Genomic DNA, 22,395 nt, shown 5'->3' with positions numbered 1-22,395 from the left:
AATACCCCCGATGCCTTTAAAATCAAGAAATGTATCTCTTTCTTGAATTTATTCAGTAACTTGGCCTCCACAGCCTTTTGTGGTAAATCACTCCACAGATTCACTACCAATGCAGTGAAGAAATCTTTCCTCCACTCAGTACTAAATGATATACCCTGTATCTTGAGGCTGTGTTCCCTGGTTCTAGACTCCACAACTGGGGGAACATCCTCCTGCATCTAGTTTCTCCAGCCCTGTTAGAATTGCAGACATTTCGATCAGATTCCTCCTCTTATCCTTCTAAACTTCAGTGAATAAAGGTCCCATCAAAGCAATCTCTCCTCAAAGAAGAATCCTACCATCTCCAGTATCAATCAAGTGAACCTACCCTGCACGCTCTATGGCTAGTATATCCTCTCTTTAGCAAGGAGACCAAAATTACATGCAATATTCCAGATTGTTCCAGCATAGCCTTTCAAATTAGCAGTAAGACATTCTTACTTTAATGGGTACACAGAGTTGTACTCCAACTCATTGTTAGGTGCCTGCACCAACAAATCTGTTTGTTCATAAATTAATTATTAACTTCATAACCTGACAAAAGTCTTATGGTGTTATTCCTGCCTCTTAGTTAAAATATTAACATCGAGTTAAAAATCCCTCCCGAGAACTTGATTAGAGACAAAAACAACTGCAGATACTGGAATCCAAGGTGGACAAGCAGGAGGCTGAAAGAACACAGCAAGCCAGTCAGAATCAGGAGGTGGAAAAGTCGACGTTTCAGGTGTAACTCGTCTTCAGTCCTGAAGAAGGGTTATACCTGAAATGTCGACTTCTCCATCTCCTGATGCTGCCTGGCTTGCTGTGTTCTTCCACCCTGCTGCTTGATTACCCAAGAACTTGATACCTGATGGCCAAGGAGGGTGTGTTGATAGAATAGTTTAACTACCAGTCTGCAAATCTTGCCAGCTTTTACAATCTGGTGGTAAGAGTTGGAGAGTCTTCTGGTCAGCTTGATGCATTTTACTTGTGCTTGAGGCTTCCTGCAAGTTATAGTCTCCTATGCCAGGTCATAAACATAATGACAAGGAGTAATAGTTTTTAACAATGGGGAAAGAGGACCTTCAGTCAATTGTATCAATGCTAGTCATCAAACTCCATGTATTCTAAACCCATTATCCAATCGGCCTGTAGCCTTTTATCATAGGATATTTCAAGTGCTCATTTAATAGTTCTTAAGTGCCTCAAGGGTTCTTGCATCCACCATCCAAACAGGCAAAATATTTGGATACCCACAACCCTTGAAGTGAAAGAATTTCCTTCATATCCCTTCTCAACCTCCTACTCTTTACCATAAAACTGTGCCCTCTGGTTTATGACCCCTCTATTCACAGAGTGGACCCCCTACAGTGTGCAATCAAGCCATTCAGCCCATTAGGTCTACACCAACTCTCCAAAGAGCATCCCAGTCAGACCCATCCCTCTACCCTATCCCTGTAACCCTGCATTTTCAATGGCTAATCCACCTAGCCTGCACATCTCTAGACGATGGGTAATTTAGCACGGACAATCCAACTGCATATTTTTGGATGGTGATGGTGAGAGGAAACATGCAAACGTGGAGAAAATGTGCAAACTCCACACAGCCCAAAGCTGGAATCGAACCCTGGTCCCTGGTGCTATAAGGCAGCAGTGCTAACCACTGAGCCACCATACTGCCCTGGGCAAGGTTTGTCCCTGTCTACACCCCTCAGATCTTTGTCCATCTCAATTGGTTCTCAGTCAGACTTCTTTCCCCTCAGGAAAACAAGCCTATCCAATCTCTCAGCCTGGAAGATCACGGAAGGTTGAAAGAGCATGGAGGCAGTGGACAGAATTAGTGTGCAGGGGATTCAAGAGTGGGAGGAGAGGAGATGGGCGGGAACACAGTGGAGGCAGATGGGTGAGAGTGGGGAAGTGTGGGAAGAAGGAATTAGGGGGTAGGAGGGCAGATGGAATGGGCAGAGAGGTGGAAAGAAGGAATGGAGGCAGAGGAGAGGGAAGAAGGAAAATGGATGGGAACAAGGAGTGGTGACAGGTGGGAACAAGGAATGGGACAGAGAGGTGGGAACAAGGAATGGGGCGGAGAGATGGGAACAAGGAATGGGGTGGAGAGATGGGAACAAGGAATGGGGCTGAGAAGGAGAAATGGGAACAAGAAATAGGGTCAGAGGAGCAGAAAAAAAGGAATGGGGTGGGAACAAGAAATGGGGTCAGAAGGGTGGGAACAAGGAATGGGGTCAGAAGGGCGGGAACAAAAAATAGGGTCAGAGGAGTGGGAACAAGGAATGGGCAGAGGGGTAGGAAAAATCAATCGGGGTGGGAACAAGGAATGGGGTCAGAGGGGTGGGAAGAAGGAATGGATCGGCAGGGTGGCAACGCAAGAGTGAACAGAGAGTAGGGAGGATTCCCTTTGAAAGACGCAGCGGTTGTTCGTCAGGGGGAAGATGCAAGTTCCTTGATCCCTGGGCAGCACAGAGCCCTCCCTCTCCGCGGGTGGAGTGTGAGTGGGGAGAACACGCTGAGGCTCCTCGGCCAACACCAGCCCCCACACCCCCGAAAGGCCATCACCAAAGCGGACTTCTCTGTCGAGTTGTCGCTGCTGCAGGCGGTGAAGCTGGAGGCGATGGCCGACGGCGGGGGGAAGCTGCTGCGCTTCAGGTTCCCGGAGCACGACTCGACGGCGCTGCGGAACATGGACGAGCTGCGGCGGGGCGAGTGGTTCTGCGACGTGACGGTGCTGGCGGGCGGCCTGCGGTTCCCGGGCCACCGGGTGGTGCTGGCCGCCTGCTCGCCGTTCCTGCGCGACCGCTTCCGCATGGAGCCGGCCCGCGAGGTCACCGTGCTGCCCGCCACCGCCGCACCGCAGGCCGTGCTCCGCCTGCTGCTCGCCTGCTACACCGGCCGCCTCGAGTTCCCCTTCGCCGACATCCTCGACTACCTGACCGCCGCCAGCTGCCTGCAGATGGAGGACGTGGTCGAGCAGTGCCGCCGCTCGCTCTCGCCCTGCGTGGTGGCCGCCTCGCTGCTGCGGCTCGCCCAGGACGGGGGCGGCGGTGAGGCCGAGGACGGAGCGGGGCCTGCGGCCGCTGGAGGAGGCCTCCGCCCGGGCCGCTCCTCCGGAAACCCGCGCGTCGGAGCGGCTGCGAACCGGGCGGCGGAGAGACTCGAGGCCGAGGCCTCCCCCCTTCCTCCTCCCACCCAACCCCCTGGGACGACGGGGGCGGTGCGAGGCGTCGAACCGGTCAAACTCGAGGCCCAGGCTTCTCCACCACCACCTCCTCTCCTGGGCCCCGGTGACCGGGAGGCTCTCGCCGCCCCTCACCCGCCTCCTCCGCCCGCCGCCGATTACCTGGAGACGGAGGGCCGCGTCCACCGGAGGCCGGGGCTGGAGGTGGGCCAGGGGGAGGGAGGGGAGGAGGGGGGCGATGGCGGAGATGGGGAGGAGGACCGGGCCAAGGCCGAAGGGATGGTGGCCGAGGCCTACCCGCCGGGCACCGGGGCGGAGGAAGGAGGGGAGGAAGAGCCCGAGGACGACTACGAGAGCTCGGCCAGCGAGGAGTGCCGGGCCTCGGGGGGTTTCTACGGCGGAGGGGCGTCAGGGGGTTTCTACCAGCGGCCCGGGCTGGGAGAGGAACCGCAGGCCTCGGGCCTGGAGGAGGGCCCCGGGCCCGGTCCTGCTCCCGGACCCGGGGGCTTGGCCGAGCCGCCCCTCCTGTGCTCGGAGTGCGGGGCCCCGTTCGAGCAGCGCAGCGGCCTGGCGGCCCACCTGCTGCTCCACAAGCTGTACATGTGCCCGCTCTGCGGCAAGCTCTTCAAGAAGAACGCGCGGCTGGCCCAGCACCTCAACGTGCACACCGGCTTCAAGCCGTACGGCTGCGCCGTCTGCGGCCGGGCCTTCACCCAGAACCGCTCGCTCAAGGACCACATGAACGTCCACAGCGGAGACTCGCCGCACAGCTGCGGCTACTGCGACATGCGCTTCACCCACTACAACACCCTGCGGGTCCACCTCCGGGACCAGCACGGCAAGACCACCAGCGGCAAGAACTCCGGGGAGCCCAGGCTGGCCGAGATCAACGTGGTAGTGCCCTAGCTGGACGGGGGGTTCAGGGTGGCCCTGGGGTGATGGGAGCGAGGGAGGTGTGCTGTATGGGGCTGGGGGGTGCCCTCCCACGTAAGTGGGTGGGCAAGGCGTAGGGAGGGACGCACAGGCATTGGAGTGGAGCACACGGTGGTGGGGTGGGCGGTGTATCCCTAGGGGTTGGGTTGGCATTAAGCAGAATAGGAGAAATGTAAATCTCTGGGGTGGTACGTCTGTTGGGCTTGATCCCTTGGGGAATGGGGAGGGTGTGTGTATGTAATCGGATCCCCAGAGGTGAATGAGGTACTGTCTCTGGATCGTGAGTGAAAGGATCCTTCCAGAAGAGTTGAGAGTGTTTGAAGAATTCCCTATTATGTTGTTGGGGGAGTGGCAGGGTAATAAGTAGAACAATTTGTGGGATGGCTGGGGGGGGGGGGGGGGGGGGGTACTCCATACCAACCTTAAAACCTCAGCCCCTGCACACACGTGCAAATTCCACTCTAGATTACACACAGTTCCTCCTCCTTTTTGTAGTGCCCCTCGCGCCTGCCTCCTCCCCTCTCCATCTCAGAAGAGCTGCTGCTCTTCTGCCTCCCTCCACCCTCCACATTATATTCAACCTCACCTACAGTCTCTATCATGTTCTCTGACCCCTATCCAATAAGATGTGGGAGCAAAGTAGGTCAATACTCCCCTTGCATCCACTCCACCATTCAATAAGATCATGGCCGATCTGACCTCACTTTCTCCATGGCCGATCTGATCATTCTTTCTGCATCTAGGTCAAGTTCTCAATTTTGTCAAGATCAAAGGAGCTACATCACCAGCAAACATGCCCTTGCAACTGGTTCCCTGGGGCTCTGAGGATAGAACCTCCATTTTACTGACTGTCCTTGAGGTCTTTGCCCTGGTCACTGAGGCTTTGCGACAAGATGATCAGCCAAATTCCAAATTGTACTACAGTCTGAGACATCAGACTGCAGAGCAGGAAGCCATTCACCTTTCATGGCTCTGCAGGTTCCTTGGTAATATGATTCAATTAATCAAACTCGCATCACTTTGTAAATATCATTTTCCCCTTCTGCTATTTGTCGAATTTACAAAGATCATAGATCTCACATCATGGATGATGGTTCTTCAGCCGACTGTGTCAGCTGCTGTCTATCTAACATAATTCTACTCTCCAGCCTGGGGGCGAAAGCCCTGTAAGTTACAGCATGTTAAATGCAGATTGAAGTGCTTGTTAAATTTGATAGTCAAAATCTGTTATTGAATCTCTTTCCACTGCCCATCTGGGTAGTGTCTTGCAGATTGCTACCTGTAGTAATATTTCTCCTTGTCACCTCTGGGTTCTTCTGCTGATTAACTTGCTCCTATGCCCTCTAGTTTCCAACTCTTGTAACCAATGGAAACAGTTTCTCTGTGTTTGCTTTGATGAAACTATTAATGATTTTGAGCATCTCTCAATTTTGCACCTAATCTCCTTCCCCTACACCAAACCACCACCACCAAGAACAGTCCCAAGCGCTCCATATCCTTTAGCCCGGAACAATTTTTGGAGACCTGCACCTACCCCAACCCTAATGTCCTTTCTAAAGTGCTCCAAGGGTCCTGAACAGGACAAAGTATCCCAGCTGAGGCCTTGCCTATGTTTTGTCCAGGTTTAGTTTAACCTCTGCTTTGTATTCTGCCAGTATTTACGAAACTACGATTACTAAGTATTTGTAACACCAGTCATGGCTAGTTTTATATGCTGCTAAATCAATTCCCAATGAGAGCAGAGTGATTAAAGGACCAGTGTAGCTTTCAAACCTTCTTGACTGTTCCCATCCCTGCTGAGAATGAGCTGTGACCTACCAAGCCACCCTTTAAGTCCATTAGAGAGCTTGTCTTTTCCATCTCAGTAGAGTTTTATTACATGTAAAAAATAGAATGTATAGTTTTTAGATTGTGTTGTGGTTCATTTCAACTCTAAGGATAATATTGGTGTCAATCTTCAGCTGCTTGACAAATAAATATAAATTTCATAAATTCTCTCGTCTGATAAATTTGACATCAAGCATGCTTGCTAAACTCCTACATGGTGTTGAGGATGGTGTAGAAAATTAAGGGAATAAAATTATTAATCCCATAGACAGTGGTAACACAATTGTTACTGATCTCAAACATAAGGGCATAAATATTACTAATCTCAGGCATGGTGGAAACAGGCTTGTTACTAATCTTTGACATTGATAACAATCCTGCACAATCTGAAACAGCAGGGAAGAACAGGATTATTACTAATCTTAGATAGAGCAGAATTGTTACAAATCCCCAAAAATAGAGAAGATAGCAATGTAGGTTAATTTAATTCATGGTGGAAATCTGATTTTTACACATCTCTAGACAATGAGGGCAAGATTGTGACTAATGCCAAAAATGGTGGGAACAAGATTGTAACTAATCTCAAATGGGGAGAGGGGCAGAATTACTATTCTCATAAATATTATTCATTCTGCAAAGACATGAACTGAATCTAGTTTGAGTCCATAAATGGCAATTTTAACTTAACACTGACAAGCAAATGAGACAGCTATTATGACAGCTAAGACTTGCCATTTTACCAATGAAAGGAAGTTTATCAATTAATAATTACTAAAACACTGATTCGTGTGGGGATGTATAAAACATAGCTGGTGGGTTTGTTAGCTAAGAGTTTGTGAATCTGTGTGACTGTGGTGTTTGTCAGCAGAAAACGGTTCGAGATTCAGAGAAAGATCCAGTTTCAAATGTGCCGACCTTTGGAGTGATCCTATAGCAATTGCTGGAACCATGCAATATCAAAACATTAGAAAGTGCTGAATCTGATGCCAACTGACTGTCAGAATGATTCACAACCAGACGGATTCTGTGTCAGAACTACCAGATTATAGAGCCAAAAGCATCTTATGATTAACGCACTCAGTCCCAGTTTGACAGAGGATTATGTCAAATGGATCCTGTTCTAGATCCATCCAGTGCTAGAGTACTGAGTGCAAAGTCTGACATCTAATAGCAAACAGATCTAGTGACATAGAATTCTAATACCAGAGCTCAAGTGACAGAAACCGTGGTCGATTCATTGCTAGGGAAATCGAGTGACAGTATTAGAGAAAGGATTCATTGGCAGATGTCAAATGACAGATCCAGTGATTAAATGAAAGAGTGCTGAAGCAGGTGTATCTGGTGAATGGTACATTGAGTGTTGGGAGATCCAGTTACAGAGATTGAATGAAGAGTTCTACAAAGATTGATCAATAGAGATAAATAGTGATAATTAGACTGAGTGACAGTGATCTAGCAATAAGGGTTCTACTATGCTATTTCAGAAAAAGTGACAGATCTGTGGCAAAAAGATCAAGTATCGGGAAGATCCAGTGATGAATCATATGAATGGGCGTGGGCAGAGATTCTAATGGAACAGAAATAAAGTGATGGTGAAGGTTCTATTTATGGACTGACTGACAGGTAGGAGAGATACAGTGACAGATGAAGTCATGATGAGAGCCTATTCACAGATCGTGCGGCAAGGAGATCCTATGCCAGTGAGATCAGGTACAAGAGGGTTCTAATGACTGATAAATTGAGCTGAAGTAAGATGGGAGTGCCTAGGAGATCAAGTCAGAGATCTTATGAGATAGGGTTCCAGTGATGGATCGAGTAAATAAACAAGAGTGTGATTGGGGAGATCTAGTGGAAGAGAGTAAGCAATAGAGATGCAAATACATTGATTAGTGATCTAGTACTAGGAAGTTTGAAATCTGGGGATTAGTGATAGTTTTCTATTCCAGTTAGTGAGCTATAAAGTGTCAGTATGATCAATCGATTGATTGGCCGATCCAATGTTAGGGAGGTTGAGCGATATCAGTGACAATGCTAAGAGGTCGAGTGCTAGGGATTCAGTGGCATGCACCAACAGTGCCAATGTTATTGGGTGCTACAGGGATTCAGTTGCGGGTTCAACATCGGGGAAATCTATTTACCGAGAGATCGAATGACCCAGTGGAAGGTACCAGCGTCGGAGACATCAAATGAGGATCCCCCTCCGCCCCCGGCAGAAAGACTTGAGTGCAACAGAGATCCATTGACGGGGGAGAAGAATAACAGAAAGAACGAGTTTATGGTGAGACCCAATGAGCGCGGGATCGAGTGATGGAGAGACCATGTGCCGAGTAGGTTTCCAGTGGCAGACATCGAGCGATATCAGGGGCCGGGGGGGATCCAGTGCGGCTCGGAGATTGCGCAACGGGAGATCTGGTGAGAGAGATCGAGCGACGCTGGAATCGGCGACGGGTATACGTCCGATCGAGGGGAGGGAGATCCAGTGACACAGACCTACAGGGGAGGGGGGAGAGATCCAGTGACACAGACCTACAGGGGAGGGGGAGAGATCCAGTGACACAGACCTACAGGGGAGGGGGGAGAGATCCAGTGACACAGACCTACAGGGGAGGGGGGAGAGATCCAGTGACACAGACCTACAGGGGAGGGGGGAGAGATCCAGTGACACAGACCTACAGGGGAGGGGGGAGAGATCCAGTGACACAGACCTACAGGGGAGGGGGGAGAGATCCAGTGACACAGACCTACAGGGGAGGGGGAGAGATCCAGTGGCCAAGAGATCGAGCGACATCCGGGGGACGGGGAGACCGAGCGGCGGGGGGCGATCCAGTGAGGAGGGATCAAGTGACCGGGAGATCCTGGGGAGGCTGGTGGAAACTCCGCGGCTGCGGCTGGTCGGCCCAGCTCCGCTGCCGGCGCAGGGCAGTTTTGGCGGAATCCGGGCCCGGGAATCGGTCGGCCACCCGCCGGGGACTGCGGCAACTCGGAGCCTGGTGAGTCCGAGCAGGGCCTACGGGGAGACGGGACGGGAGAAAAGAGAGAGAGAGAGAGGGAGGAGTGGGGGGAGCTCGGGTCTTCACCTCGCACTGTACCCCGCCCCCATCCTCTTCCCCCGGCCCCGGCCTCACTCCCGCTCGCGTTAGGCCCCAGGCCTGGGGCTGGAGTCCCAGTGTTCGCCTGGGCCGCTGACCCCGGGGGAGACGGTGAGGAGGGGAACCTACGTGGAAGCTCCTGAATTTTAAAAAAAACTCATCCGAGTGTTACCCCACCTCTCCCCATCTCCAACTCCCTCTAAACCCCCAACACCTTAATTTTATCCCCCCACCACCCCACCCCCTGCCTCCGATCTCCCCCCCCCCACCCCCTGCCTCCGATCTCTCCCCCCCCCCACCCCCTGCCTCCGATCTCCCCCCCCCCCACCCCCTGCCTCCGATCTCCCCCATCTCCGAACCCCCATATTTAACTCCTACATCCCCAATTCCTTTGATTTTAGACCCCCCCCCCCCCCGCCGAGTTAAGCCACCCTTGATTTCACCATCCTATCCCCACCTCCAACTCCCCATCTTTTACTCAAACGCACCCCAATCTTCAACCAAACAAACTTAAATCCCGCCGCCACACCATCTTCACAATCTTTCTTCCACCATCTTTAACTGCTCATCCCCACCTCCAAATGCCTCAAATCGCCATCTTCAAACCCCCCCCCCCATCGTTCTGTAAGGTATGGAGTTAATGTTTCTCACAGTTTCCTCCCACCATCTTCAACACCCCATATCATCTTCAACTCCCCTATCTCAGTCCATACCCCCACCTTCAAACCACTTCCAGCCCCTTCTAAACCCCACCTCCAATCCTCTGGAAGCCTCATATCCAACCTGTCTTCAAAGCCCCAACTCCACACCCTACCTCCAAGACTGCAACTCCAGCCCTCTCTAACCTTGCAACCAAAAGCCCTCTTCAAAACCTGGACCAAAAGACCCGCCATCTCCAAAATAGTGTTTCTAACAATCACAACACCATTTCCAAATATTATCCTCTTCCCTCCAAACAATGTGAAAGCAAAAGTAAGCCTTCGGATCTGCTCAGACATTCAGTGAGATCATGAATAATCTGATAATCGTCAATTTTCCCTTATGACTGTTAATTCCCATAATTAGAAATCTGTTTGTATCAACATTCCATACTTGGCAGCAAACTCCAAACCCTCCATCCAAATGTCATTTTAATCCCACACCTCCAAACATGATACTGAATACTATGTCTCCAGCCATTCTTTAAACTGACATCTAAGCCCCTTCCTCATCTCCAACCGCCCTTACAAACCTTTCATCCAAAACCTCACCACCAACACTCTTTAAATTCAACATCTAAATTTCATCTCAAACCTTATCCAAATACCCATTTTCAACCCTCCTCAAATTCAAAACTCAATTTCCAAATCATGTATAGAAAACCATAACCTGAATAGCCTAAAACCCTTAACACCCTCAAAACCATAACCTCCAGAACCTTAACCACCAAACCCCAAAATAACCTAACAACCCAAAAGTTTCAGCCCCAAAAACCCTAACTCCTTCTCACCAAAAAACTTCATCCTTACCTAACCATTCAGAACATTATCAAAGGCATAACCCAAAACCCACAACACACTCCACCTCCCCCCAGAATCTTAACCGCTCAGGAAAATCCTAACCAGACCAGTCTTAAATCTGGAACAAAAACAAACCAAAGAAATAAAAATGGAAGATGGTGAAAAAACTCAGTAGGTCTAAAGGCATGCAGGGAGAGAAAATAGAGTTAACACTTCTATTCCAGTAACCTGTCTTCAGAACTGATTGTAGTGGGGAAAAGGTTGGTATATATGATGTTGGTATTTTCCAGCTCCCGCCCCATCTTCAGTGTATATACCAATCTTAAAAGCTACAATCAGTTCTGGATTGTATCAAAATGTTAACTCTCCTTTCTCTCTGCAGATACTGCCAGACCTGCTGACTTTATCCAGCAATTTGTTTCAGCCTAAAACATTAACCTCTCAAACCTCAACTCTAACACAACCATGGAAAATCCTTAACCGTCCCCTCAAACCCTGACCCAAAAATATTAACTTCTCAAAACCTTAACCATATCCCAAAATGCTTTGCACCAAAACCCTAAACTGACCATCACAAAGTAATTTCCTCTCGACATCACTCCACCTCCCTGCTGTGCGCTTCTCCCTCATTGAGAAAGCTTTCTGTAAATTGATTGAAGGCTATGAAATTACTTTTAGCCAATAGCATACGGGAAGATCATAGAGTTGAGCTGAGTTGAGGAATGTCTTGGGACTGTATCACTATCACTGGGTCAAATTGCTGGTATTCCCTCACTGCAAACACTGTTAGACATAGAGCTAATGTGTTAGGAAACTGCACAGGAGGAATGGGCTTAGTTTTGAAGAAACATCGTACTGCATTCAAAACATTGACCCTGTTGCTGCCAGGTCTGAGTTTCTCCACCATTTAGTTTTTATTTCAGGTGGGATGAATCAGACTTGTACGGTCATAGGTCCAATCTAAGGGGGGGGGGGGGGGGAGAGAATGAGGGTTAATGGTGATGTGGAAGTGGGACAGAGTTTGGAATGGGAATGTTGCAGAGTGGTAGAAAGGAAAATGGCAAATTTGTTGGGCGATGCAGGTAGGAGGTAGACAGAAATTGGCTTGTTCAAGCTTGGGTCGAAAGTGATTTTCAAGTTGTGCGCGCTGATGGGGAGAGTGACTCATTACTTGTGTTGCTTAATTGGAATGACTGGATTATAGCATGGTAACAGACCCTTCGGTTCAACCAGTCCATGCCGACCACAATCCCAAATTAAACTAGTCCCACCTACCTATCCAGCCTCTCCTTATAACTTAAACCCTCCAATCCCAGCAACATCCTGGTAAATCTCTTCTGAAACCTCTCTAGGCTTCTTCCTATAACAGGGCGATCAGAACCGGACACATTACTCCCGAAGAGGCCTCACCAACGTCATATACAGGCTGAACATGATGTTCCAACTCCTATACTTTGAAGGTCTGAGCAATGAAGGCAAGCGTGCTAAACATCGTCTTTATCACCACGTTTACATGTGATGCAAACTTGAATTATGAAGCTGAACACCTAGGTCTCTCTGTTTTACAACATTACCCAAGGCCCTGCTTTTAATTGCGGAAGTCATACCCTTGTTTGTTTTACCAAATGCAATACCTAACATGTATCCAAATTAAACTCCATCTGCCACTCTTTGGCCCATTGACTCAATTGATCAAGATCTCTTCGTAATCTGAGACAACCTTCTTCTCTGTCTACTATATCACCAATATTGATGTCATCTGCAACTTTACTAAGCATACCTTCTATATTCTCATGATTGAATTAAATACCTCAATGCAACTTAATTGCGTCATGCATGGAATTCAACAGTAAAGGAGGAGGCCGTACAACCAATCGTTTTGGCATGTGACAGTTCACTTGGATAGTCACTTCTGTATGCAGAGGTTTAGAGCTATGGATAGTGATGGTAGAGACTCCATTTTTCTTTCCACCACATCGTTGCACTCACACTTACTGTCTGACATTGAAACTTGAAGGGATTTACTCAACTTGTGTTAGGACTGTTCCTTCCATGCCATTAGACCCTTATATGGGATTAAAAACTGGAGTTCAGATGCAGGGAGGCTGCTCATGTGCCACAAGATCTGGGATCCGTTGGTAGAGCTATTCAATTAGCCACAATCTTCCTTTTTGAATTTTTTAATTGCTCATCTCTCCCTCTGATGATAAATGGTAAATAATAAATCCATATCCTTTGGTTACTGACCCACTGCCACTGGAAGCAGTTTCTTTGTGTCTATTCTGTCAAAGCCTTTCGTAATTTTGAAAATCTCTGCTAAATCATTCCTTAACTTTCTTTGCCATGCTGAGAGCTGTCCCAGTTTCTCTGGTCTCAGAAATCCCTCATCCCTGGTGAGACAGAGAATATAGGAGCAGGAGTAGGCCATTCGGCCCTTCAAGCCTGCTACATTATTCTAGATCATGGCTGACCATCTAACCGTATGTTACTGACCAGTTTAGACCCACACCTCGCTCCCCCCTCAAAGTGTACAATGGAAATATCCTAGACTCTAACTTTTATACTTTTTAAAAGGCAAGTATAAAGTGCTGTGTTCCACACATGATTAGATTGGTCCATCATTAAGCTTAAACCAAAACTTACTTTATTCTTACAACATAGTTAAAATACAACAAAGAAGAATTAGCATAACTTTATTGAAATACATAACAAGATAATATATTATTTAACAACTAATCATGAAATGTTCCAACATAGGCAGCATCCCAAAAACACATGCTTGGTAAACACAATTCAGCAACACAATTATCATTCTCACACACTGTCTCTGTTCAGTCCAGAAGAAAGAAACACTGAAAAAAACAATTTGCCCCTTTTGATTTTTTTTTAAGAGGAAGGCTTCAGAACTAGGGGGAGGAAAAGCAAAGTCTCATGGATGTTGGGAGATGTCAAATAAAAACAGAAAGTGTGAGAGAAACTCAGGTCTGGCAGCATTTGTGGAGAAATATAGTGTTAACACTTTGCCTCCAATTTGATTCTTCCTCAGAACTCGGGAGCCCTACTTTAAAATTCAGTATTGTCATTTTAGGGAAGTTTTTCTCTCAGAATGTGTGCGACTTTGCCTCCGAAGGCTATGTGAAGGATACTTTAACACTGGTTAACACACTATAAAAAGGATGAGATTGCACCAGAGAGGATGCAGATGTTGCCTGGTTGCAGTGAATCAGCTGTGAAGAGAGACCAGATAGGCTGGGGATGTTTGCCTTTGAGCAGAGAAGGCGGAGGAGGGATCCGATTAGAACGTAGAATGGTACAGCAGAGGAACAGGCTCTTGGGCCAACCATGTTTGTGCTGACCATGATGCCATTCTAAATGAACCTACCTGCCTGCACATGATCCATTTTCTTCAATTCACTGCCTGTTTATATGTCTGTCTAAAAGCCCGTTAAACATTACGATTTTATCTGCTTCTACCACCTCCCCTGGCAGCATGTTACGGGCACCCGCCATCCTCTGCATAAAAAAAACTTGCTTCGGACATCTCCTTTAAACTTTCCCCCTCTCACCTTAAATCTATGCCCCGTAGATTTCCACCTTGGCAAAAAGACTCTGACTATCTGCGATTCCCAATTTAATGCATTTCTGTGGTCACATCTTAGCTTCTGACTCGTCAGCAAAAACAATCCTCTCCTTATAGCTAATACACTCCAACTCAGGAGGAGAAAGTGAGGACTGCAGATGCTGGAAACCAGAGTTGAAAAGTGTGGTGCTGGAAAACCACAGCAGGCCAGGCAGCATCTGAGGAGCAGGAGAATCGACATTTCAGGCATAAGGGCTTATGCCCAAAACGTCGATTCTCCTGTTCCTCGGATGTTGTCTGGCCTGCTGTGTTTTTCCAGCACCATACTTTTCAACACTACACTCCAATTCAGACAACAGCCTGGCAAACCTCTTTTGCACCCTCTCTAATACCTCTATATCCTCCTAAGGTGTAGTGACTAGAACCATACACAATATTCCAAATGTGGCCTAACTAAAGTTATATACACCTGCAACATGACTCATCAATTTTATACTCAGTGATCTGTCTGATGAATGCAAGCATGCCTAACACCTTTTCCTGCCTTATCCATCTGTATTGCCATTTTCAAGGAGCTATGGACATGCACCTCAAGGTCCCTCTGTTATTTAGTGCTCCTCATGGTGTTACCATGTACTGTATAGTCTCCTCTTGCATTTGATCTCTCAAAACTGCATCACTTCACACTTAAGGGGAGGTGATGGCTTAATGCTATTAATTGCTGGACTGCTAATCCAGACACTCAGGTTGCATCCCAGGAAAACAGATTTGAACCCTGCCATGGTAGATGGTGGAATTTTAATTCATTTTTTTCAAAATCTGGAATTAATAGTCTAAAGATACCCATGAATCCAGTGTTGGAAAAACCCATCTGGTTCATTAATGTCCTTTAGGGCAGGAAACTGCTATCCCTACCCGGTCTGGTCTACATGGGATTCCAGAACCACAGCAATGTGGCTGACTGTTAACAGCACTCTGTGCATTGAGGGCTGGGCAATTAATGCTCAACTAGCTGGCAACGCCTACCTCCTATGAATGAATTTAAAAATGCACTTGTCTGGATTAAAATTTCACATGCCATTTCTCCACCCACACTCCCACTTGAGGTGTACAACATTCTGAGATAAGGAAAAAAATTTCCCCTTAGTTGAGCGGTTAGTAACCAGGGGCACAATTTTAAGATAAAAAGCAGAAGGTTTAGAGGGAATTTGAGGAAATTATTTCTCATCCAGAGGACTGTGTTTATCTGGAACTCACTGTTTAAAAGGGTGGTAGAGGCAGGAACCCTCAGGGCATTTTGGAACTATTTAAATGAACAGATGAAATGCATACAAAGGTAACAGATCAAGTGCTTGAAAATAGGATTAGATTAGATGGACTGTGGGATGAAGGGCCTCTTTCCATGCTGTAAATATGCTCTGATTCTAAGGTGAGGGAGGGGGGGGGTCATTTAATATTTTTAAGATCCTTGATAGACAAGGGAATCAAAAAGCTTTTGGATAATTGGGAATGTGGAATTTAAAAAACTTACAAATTGGCCAAGATCTTATTGAGTGGCAGAGACTGACGGCTTGAAGGGCTGATCAGCCTTCTGCTGCCCTTGATTTGTGCATCTGCAGGTTAGGCCTATACTCATTGGAATTAGGAAAAATGAGAGGTAATCTTATTGAAACATATAATATTCTGAGTAACCTTGAAAGGCAAGATGCTGAGATACTTCTCTTTTGGGCGAAATATAAGTGAGGAGCCACAGTTTAATAATAAAGAGTCTCTAATTTAAGGTGGGGAGAAGGAAGGAGGCGATGGCGTAGTAGTATTATCACTGAACTGTTAATCCAGAATCCCAGGTAATGTTCAGGGGACCTAAGTTTGATCCCTGCTATGGTGGAATTTGAATTCAATAAAAATCTGGAATTAAGAGTCTTAAGGATGACCATGAGTCCATTGTCAGGAAAAACCCATCTGGTTCACTGATGCCCTTTACGGAAGGAAACTGCAATCCTTACTTGGTCTGGTCTCCATGTGACTCTAGAACTACAGCAATACAGTTGACTCTCAACTGGCCTCTGAAACTAGGGATGCGCAATAAATGATGGCCTGGCCAGTGAATCCATATCCTATGAATGAATTAATAAAAGGAAGATGGGTAATGTTTAGAATTCACTTCCCCAGCATGTCTGGGAGATTGGTTCAGGGTATATACTCAAGGCTGAGTTGAGTAGGATTTAAAAAAATTTACTCGTGGGATATAGGTGTTGCTGGCTGGCCAGGATTTTATTACCCGTCCTAACTGCCCTTGAGAAGTGAGCAGCAACCTTGATCCACTGCAGTCTACATGCTGTAGATTGACCCCCAATGGCCTAAGGGAAGGAATTCCAGGATTTGACCCAGTGAAGGAACGGCAATATATTTCCAAGTCAGGATGGTGAGTGGCTTGGAGGGAACCTTGCAGGTGGCAGCTTAATCTGTATGAGGGAGTTGAGGATTATTGTTGGCAAACAGGAAAGAGCAAAATTCTAGATTAGTGGTGCTGGAAGAGCACAGCAGTTCAGGCAGCATCCAAGGAGCTTCGAAATCGACGTTTCGGACAAAAACCCTTCATCAGGAATAAAGGCAGTGAGCCTGAAGCGTGGAGAGATAAGCTAGAGGAGGATGGGGAGAAAGTAACATAGAGCACAATGGGTGAGTGGGGGAGGGGATGAAGGTGATAGGTCAGGGAGGAGAGGGTGGAGTGGATAGGTGGAAAAGGAGATAGAGGTGGGGAGTGGTGCCGGTGTAATTACGGAAGATCAACTGCTCTACGTCGCCAACAAAGAGACAGGCATAGCACACCAGCACTACTCCCCACCTCTTCCTCCACTGCATTGATGACTGCATTGGCGCCACCTCGTGCTCCCGCGAGGAGGTTGAGCAATTCATCAACTTCACCAACACAATCCACCCTGACCTTAAATTCACCTGGACCATCTCTGACACCTCCCTTCCCTTCCTGGACCTCTCCATCTCCATTAATGACAACCGACTTGACACTGACATTTTTTACAAACCCACCGACTCCCACAGCTACTTGGATTACACCTCTTCCCAACCTACCTCTTGCAAAAATGCCATCCCGTATTCCCAATTCCTCCGCCTCCGTCGTATCTGCTCCCAGGAGGACCAGTTCCACCACAGAACACACCAGATGGCCTCCTTCTTTAGAGACCACAATTTCCCTTCCCACGTGGTTAAAGATGCCCTCCAACGCGTCTTGTCCACAACACGCACCTCCGCCCTCAGACTCCACCCCTCTAACCGTAACAAGGACAGAACGGCCCTGGTGCTCACCTTCCACCCGATGCGGTCTCCTCTACATTGGGGAGACTGGACGCCTCCTAGCAGAGCACTTTAGGGAACATCTCCGGGACACCCGCACCAATCAACCACACCGCCCTGTGGCCCAACATTTCAACTCCCCCTCCCACTCTGCCAAGGACATGGAGGTCCTGGGCCTCTTTCACCGCCGTTCCCTCACCACCAGACGCCTGGAGGAAGAATGCCTCATCTTCCGCCTCGAACACTTCAATCCCAGGGCATCAATGTGGACTTCAACAGTTTCCTCATTTCCCCTTCCCCCACCTCACCCCAGTTCCAAACTTCCAGCTCAGCACTGTCCCTATGACTTGTCCGGACTTGTCCTACCTGCCTATCTCCTTTTCCACCTATCCACTCCACCCTCTCCTCCCTGACCTATCACCTTCATCCCTTCCCCCACTCACCCATTGTACTCTATGCTACTTTCTCCCCACCCCCACCCTCCTCTAGCTTATCTCTCTACGCTTCAGGCTCACTGCCTTTATTCCTGATGAAGGGCTTTTGCCCGAAATGTCGATTTCGAAGCTTCTTGGATGCTGCCTGTACTGCTGTGCTCTTCCCGCACCACTTATCCAGAATCTGGTTTCCAGCATCTGCAGTCATTGTTTTTACCCATAGGAAAGAGCAAAAGCTACAATCATAATCTGGCAGAGGAGAGGAGCCAAATGGGCTCACCTTCCTCCTATTTCCTGGAGGAAAGGAATGATTCGCCCTGCGTCTTTAGATTAGATTAGATTAGATTACTTACAGTGTGGAAACAGGCCCTTCGGCCCAAGTGTTAGCAACACTGGGTATATTGTGGTCCATCTGAAGATGTCTGATGCATCTTTCCCTGTTATTTCTCCTTCTTGTCCACCTCCTCAGATAAGCAATTGGAGAATGCCATCCTAAGCACCTTTCCCTGTTATTTCTTCTTCTCCCGCACCCACCCCAGATAAGCAATTAGAGGATATTGTCTAATGCATCTATTCCTGTTATTTCTCTTTATCCCTCCCCAGATTCCTCTGCCCAGCTATGGCGTCTGACGACGTAGTGAGGTTTCAGTTCCCGAGCCACGAGGTGACCATCCTGAAGAAGATGAACCAACTGCGGCTGGAGGAGCGTTTCTGTGATGTGACCATCGTGGCGGACCAGCTGCGGTTCCCGGGCCACAGGGTGGTATTGGCCGCATGCTCGCCGTTCCTGCGTGATCAGTTCCACATGAACCCATCACAGGAGGTGCAGGTCTTCCCCATGACCGGCGCCCAGATTGTGCTGCGCCTGCTGCTCTCATGCTATACCGGCTGCCTAGAGTTCCCCTTCAATGACATCCTTGACTACCTGACAGCTGCGAGCTGCCTGCAGATGGAGCATGTGGTGGAGAAGTGCCGCCAATCGCTGTCACCACGCATCGGGCCCCGCGTGCCCCCATCCGAGGGAGTCGATGAGGGGCCTGGCACGCCGCAGATCGCCAGCTCGTCAGAGCGAGTGCCGGACACCGAGAGGCCAGCTCCTTGGGAAGCTGGAGCAGCACCACCAGCACCAGAGGAGAAAATACCGAAACGGGCGCCAGCTGACGATGTGGTGAAGCTGGAGTCAGAACAACACTCAGATTTCAGCGGGACCGAGGATATCTGCATCCACAAGGTGGAGTCGCTAGCCGACTGCATGGAGGGTTGCCCGGAGCCGGTGGGCAAAGTGCGGGGTCCTGAGGCCGCCAACGGCTTGGAGCCCGATCCGGGCATCCATTCGACAGCGGGTGGCTACCCAGATGCCGGTGGCCCTCCCTATGACATGTCAGAGGTGATGATCTCAGATGAGTTCCAGGAGGAGGACTATGAGAGCTCAGCTAGTGAGGAGTGCCGCAGCAGCGGCTTCACTGGTAGTTACTACCGGCCCGGAGAGGAGCACCCGCCGCTGGCACCTCAACAGCAACAGCCGCCGCCCCCTTCTGCCAGTGCCCTGGCGGGACTGGGCGCTAAGGAAGGGGAGTCGGCGCGCAGCCCTGGCCTGTGCTCGGAATGCGGCGCACCGTTCGAACACCGCGAGCACCTGGCTGCGCACATGGTAGTCCATAAGCTCTACATGTGCCTGCTGTGTGGCAAAGTGTTCAAGAAAAATGCACGGCTGGCGCAGCACATCAATGTGCACACCGGCTTCAAGCCATACTGCTGCGCTATCTGCGGTCGCACCTTCACGCAGAAGCGCTCGCTCAAGGACCATATGAACGTGCACAACGGTGACTCGCCGCATTGCTGCAGTTACTGCGACATGCGCTTCACCCACTACAGCACCCTGCGGGTCCACCTCCGGGACCAGCACGGCAAGACCACTACACGCAACATGGAGAACAAGCCCGCTGAAATCAGCCTGGTGGTGCCTTAGCAGTTGGTTTACCCACCAACCCAATCTACCCCTTCCATCCTATCCTTCCCTTCTCTCCACTTTATCATCTCAGAATCTTCATCCTTCTTCACCCCAGATCCATTCCAACTTGACCCCTCCCATATCTCACACAGAATCGCCTCCTGTCAAAGAAGCACCCCATTTTTTAGACGACTTCACAGTGCAGCCACCCCAATTAACAGCACAGTTTTAATCTGATCAAACAATGGACTCTTCCAAATTCTCGGTCCACCTTCTGCTCTTGTCTGTTTGAGTTTTTTTAACCAAGGGCCTATCCTCACCATCGCCTGGTTTATTTTATTTTGTATGTCTCCACAACAGGAAACGTCTCTTTTGTGTAATCTATATTTTTATTGCAAAAAATAATAATTTGTGATTTTAAAAATATACAAGCGAAAATCATTTCTTTTTATAACCTTCTGTTGCGTGAATTGTTAATTTGTCAGGCGCCGGGAAGGTAGAGCATTGTCCCTCGGACTGTTTTTTATTTCACCGAGTGCTTTTATGGTGGTTGTTTCAGTTGTAAGGCAAGTAGTTGCCATGCAGTCTAACACTCAAACACAGCCTGCTCATGAAGCTTTAGGGGTTTCTGGTCATCCCCCTCACAGCTTTTACAATCAGATTTTGTTCACAACATTGTAATCAACATTGAAGAGCCACTGACTGCCCTTTGAGTTTTTAAAGGGGAAAAGGACTACAGCAGATTTAAGGTCACCACTCCCCTGGCCTTCATGGAACGGATGGAGACCATTCAGCTCTAGAACCTGTCCTGTCATTTCATAGAATCCTTACAGTCCAGATAGGGCCATTCAGCCCATGGTGTCTGCTCTGCCCATCTGAAGGAGATCCCATCCAGAACCACCCCTACCCCATCTTTGTAACCATGCATGGGGTTTTTAAACCTCATGGCTAAACCATGTAACCTGCACATCCTTGGACAATTACAGGGCAATTTTACTAATTCCAAGCATTTAGTCTGCACATCTTCGGACTGTGGGAGGAAACTGGAAACTCCGAAGAAACCCACGCAGAGACTGGGGAGAACGTACTAATTCCACATAGTTTCCCCAATGCTGGCATTGAACCCATGTCCCTGGCTCTCAGGCAGCATTGTGCTACCATGCTGATCTTATTTGATAAGATTGTGACTGATCTTACACCTAACTCCAATGCCCTTTGTTCCTTAATATCTACTGAAACTTATCATTCTCAGATTTAAAATGAGCAATTGATCGAGCATCAATTGCCATTTATGGTCACGATTACAAACTGTCTCCCACTGCAACCTATGTAGATAGAAGTGTTTCTAAATTTCACTCCTAAAAGGAGTAACTCTAATTTTTAAATTTAAAAATCACACAACACCGGGTTATAGTCCAACAGGTTTAATTGGAAGCACACTAGCTTTCGGAACGATGCTCCTTCATCAGGTGATTGCGGAGGGCTCGATCGTAACACAGAATTTATAGCAAAAATTTGCAGTGTGATGTAACTGAAATTATACATTGAAGAATTGATTGTCTGTTAAGCCTTTCATCTGTTAGAATACAGTGATAGTTTCACTTCTTTCACGTGTAAATCACAAAACCCTTTTTTTTTTTAAAAGTTGCATTCTCGGGTTAGCTGTTAACAATGGTGATAGCTAGTCAATATGTTGAAGGTGTTAGCCCCCTGTGTTCTCTGTCTATGACCTGATGTTTAGATTGATTCCAATCTAAAAAGTGAGATAACAGAGTTTTACATAAATTCATGCAGTTTTTGAGCTCAGAGTTCTACATGAATGTATGTGGTTTTTGAGCAAAGTGCAATGTAACTCTGAAAGTACATTGTCCGAATCATAATTTTTAAATGGTGGTCTTAGTTCTTGATTTCCCACCCAGCAGAAACAGTTCTTCTCTATCTACCTGACCTGTTCCCCTTAACATTGAGAAAACTTCAATCAACTCAGCTGTATCCCTCTGAATTCCAGGGAATGCATCCCTAGTTGTTTTAAAATCTGCTGATAATTCAACTTTCAGAGACCGGCTATCATTCTTGTGAATCTACCTGCACTTCCTTTGAGGTTAGTGTAAACGTCCAAAAGTATAATGTCCAAAACTCATCACTGTTACTCTGAGTGTGCTGTAACCTGGGTGTTATATACCTGAAGTTTGACTTCTACTTTTTTGTATTCTTGTCCCCCATATGTAAAAGGCCTGCCTTCTGTTAGCTTTTGGTTTGATTTTTTTTCTGTACCTGTTCATGACATAGTAATGAGTCATAGTCATACAGCCATAAAGCACAGAAACAGATCCTTGGTTCACCTCACCCATGCCGACCAGATAGCCTCCTAGGCTTTCAAGTCTCATTAGACCCACACTGTTTCCAGCTTTTCATTGTCATAGACAGGGAAATAAACCAGTGGTGTCCACATTCAGGTACTGTAGGTGGGTATCTGACCAAGGCTGAAATAGCATTTCTTTTCATTTGATGCCATCAGCTTTTGATTTGTTCTGATCATTTATTGTCCTTTCTTAGTCT

At 47.9% G+C, this 22,395-nt stretch overlaps 2 protein-coding genes across 5 annotated transcripts; both read left to right on the top strand.

Moving 5' to 3' along the window:
- Window positions 1-2,496: 2,496 nt before the first annotated feature.
- On the top strand, window positions 2,497-4,152 carry LOC122541533 (uncharacterized). Its single transcript, XM_043678361.2, has one exon. The coding sequence runs from the start codon at window positions 2,645-2,647 to the stop codon at window positions 4,112-4,114; it is 1,470 nt and encodes a 489-aa protein (XP_043534296.2). The 5' UTR covers window positions 2,497-2,644; the 3' UTR covers window positions 4,115-4,152.
- Window positions 4,153-7,196: 3,044 nt separating this feature from the next.
- Window positions 7,197-22,092, top strand: LOC122541419 (zinc finger and BTB domain-containing protein 26-like). Of its 4 annotated transcripts, none has more exons than XM_087979322.1 (3): window positions 8,807-8,958; window positions 11,909-12,016; window positions 18,489-22,092. In XM_087979322.1, the coding sequence occupies exon 3, from the start codon at window positions 18,505-18,507 to the stop codon at window positions 19,852-19,854; it is 1,350 nt and encodes a 449-aa protein (XP_087835448.1). In that variant the 5' UTR covers window positions 8,807-8,958; window positions 11,909-12,016; window positions 18,489-18,504; the 3' UTR covers window positions 19,855-22,092. The 4 variants fall into 4 exon arrangements, with proteins under 4 accessions (XP_043534113.1, XP_087835446.1, XP_087835448.1 ...); XM_087979321.1 differs by having other exon boundaries at window positions 11,909-12,031; XM_043678178.2 differs by lacking the exons at window positions 8,807-8,958; window positions 11,909-12,016 and adding an exon at window positions 7,197-8,246.
- The last annotated feature ends 303 nt before the right edge of the window (window positions 22,093-22,395 follow it).

The sequence above is a fragment of the Chiloscyllium plagiosum genome, unplaced genomic scaffold, assembly GCF_037043375.1.
Source record: "Chiloscyllium plagiosum isolate Xiang-an unplaced genomic scaffold, Cpla_swu_hap1 HiC_scaffold_35, whole genome shotgun sequence".
NCBI lineage: Eukaryota > Metazoa > Chordata > Chondrichthyes > Orectolobiformes > Hemiscylliidae > Chiloscyllium > Chiloscyllium plagiosum.
This window is presented reverse-complemented; position numbering and strand designations above follow the sequence as displayed.

Coding starts and splice junctions, on each gene's coding strand:
- LOC122541533 (XM_043678361.2), top strand. CDS start 2,645: ATGGCCGACGGCGGGGGGAAGCTGCTGCGCTTCAGGTTCCCGGAGCAC.
- LOC122541419 (XM_043678178.2), top strand. CDS start 18,505: ATGGCGTCTGACGACGTAGTGAGGTTTCAGTTCCCGAGCCACGAGGTG.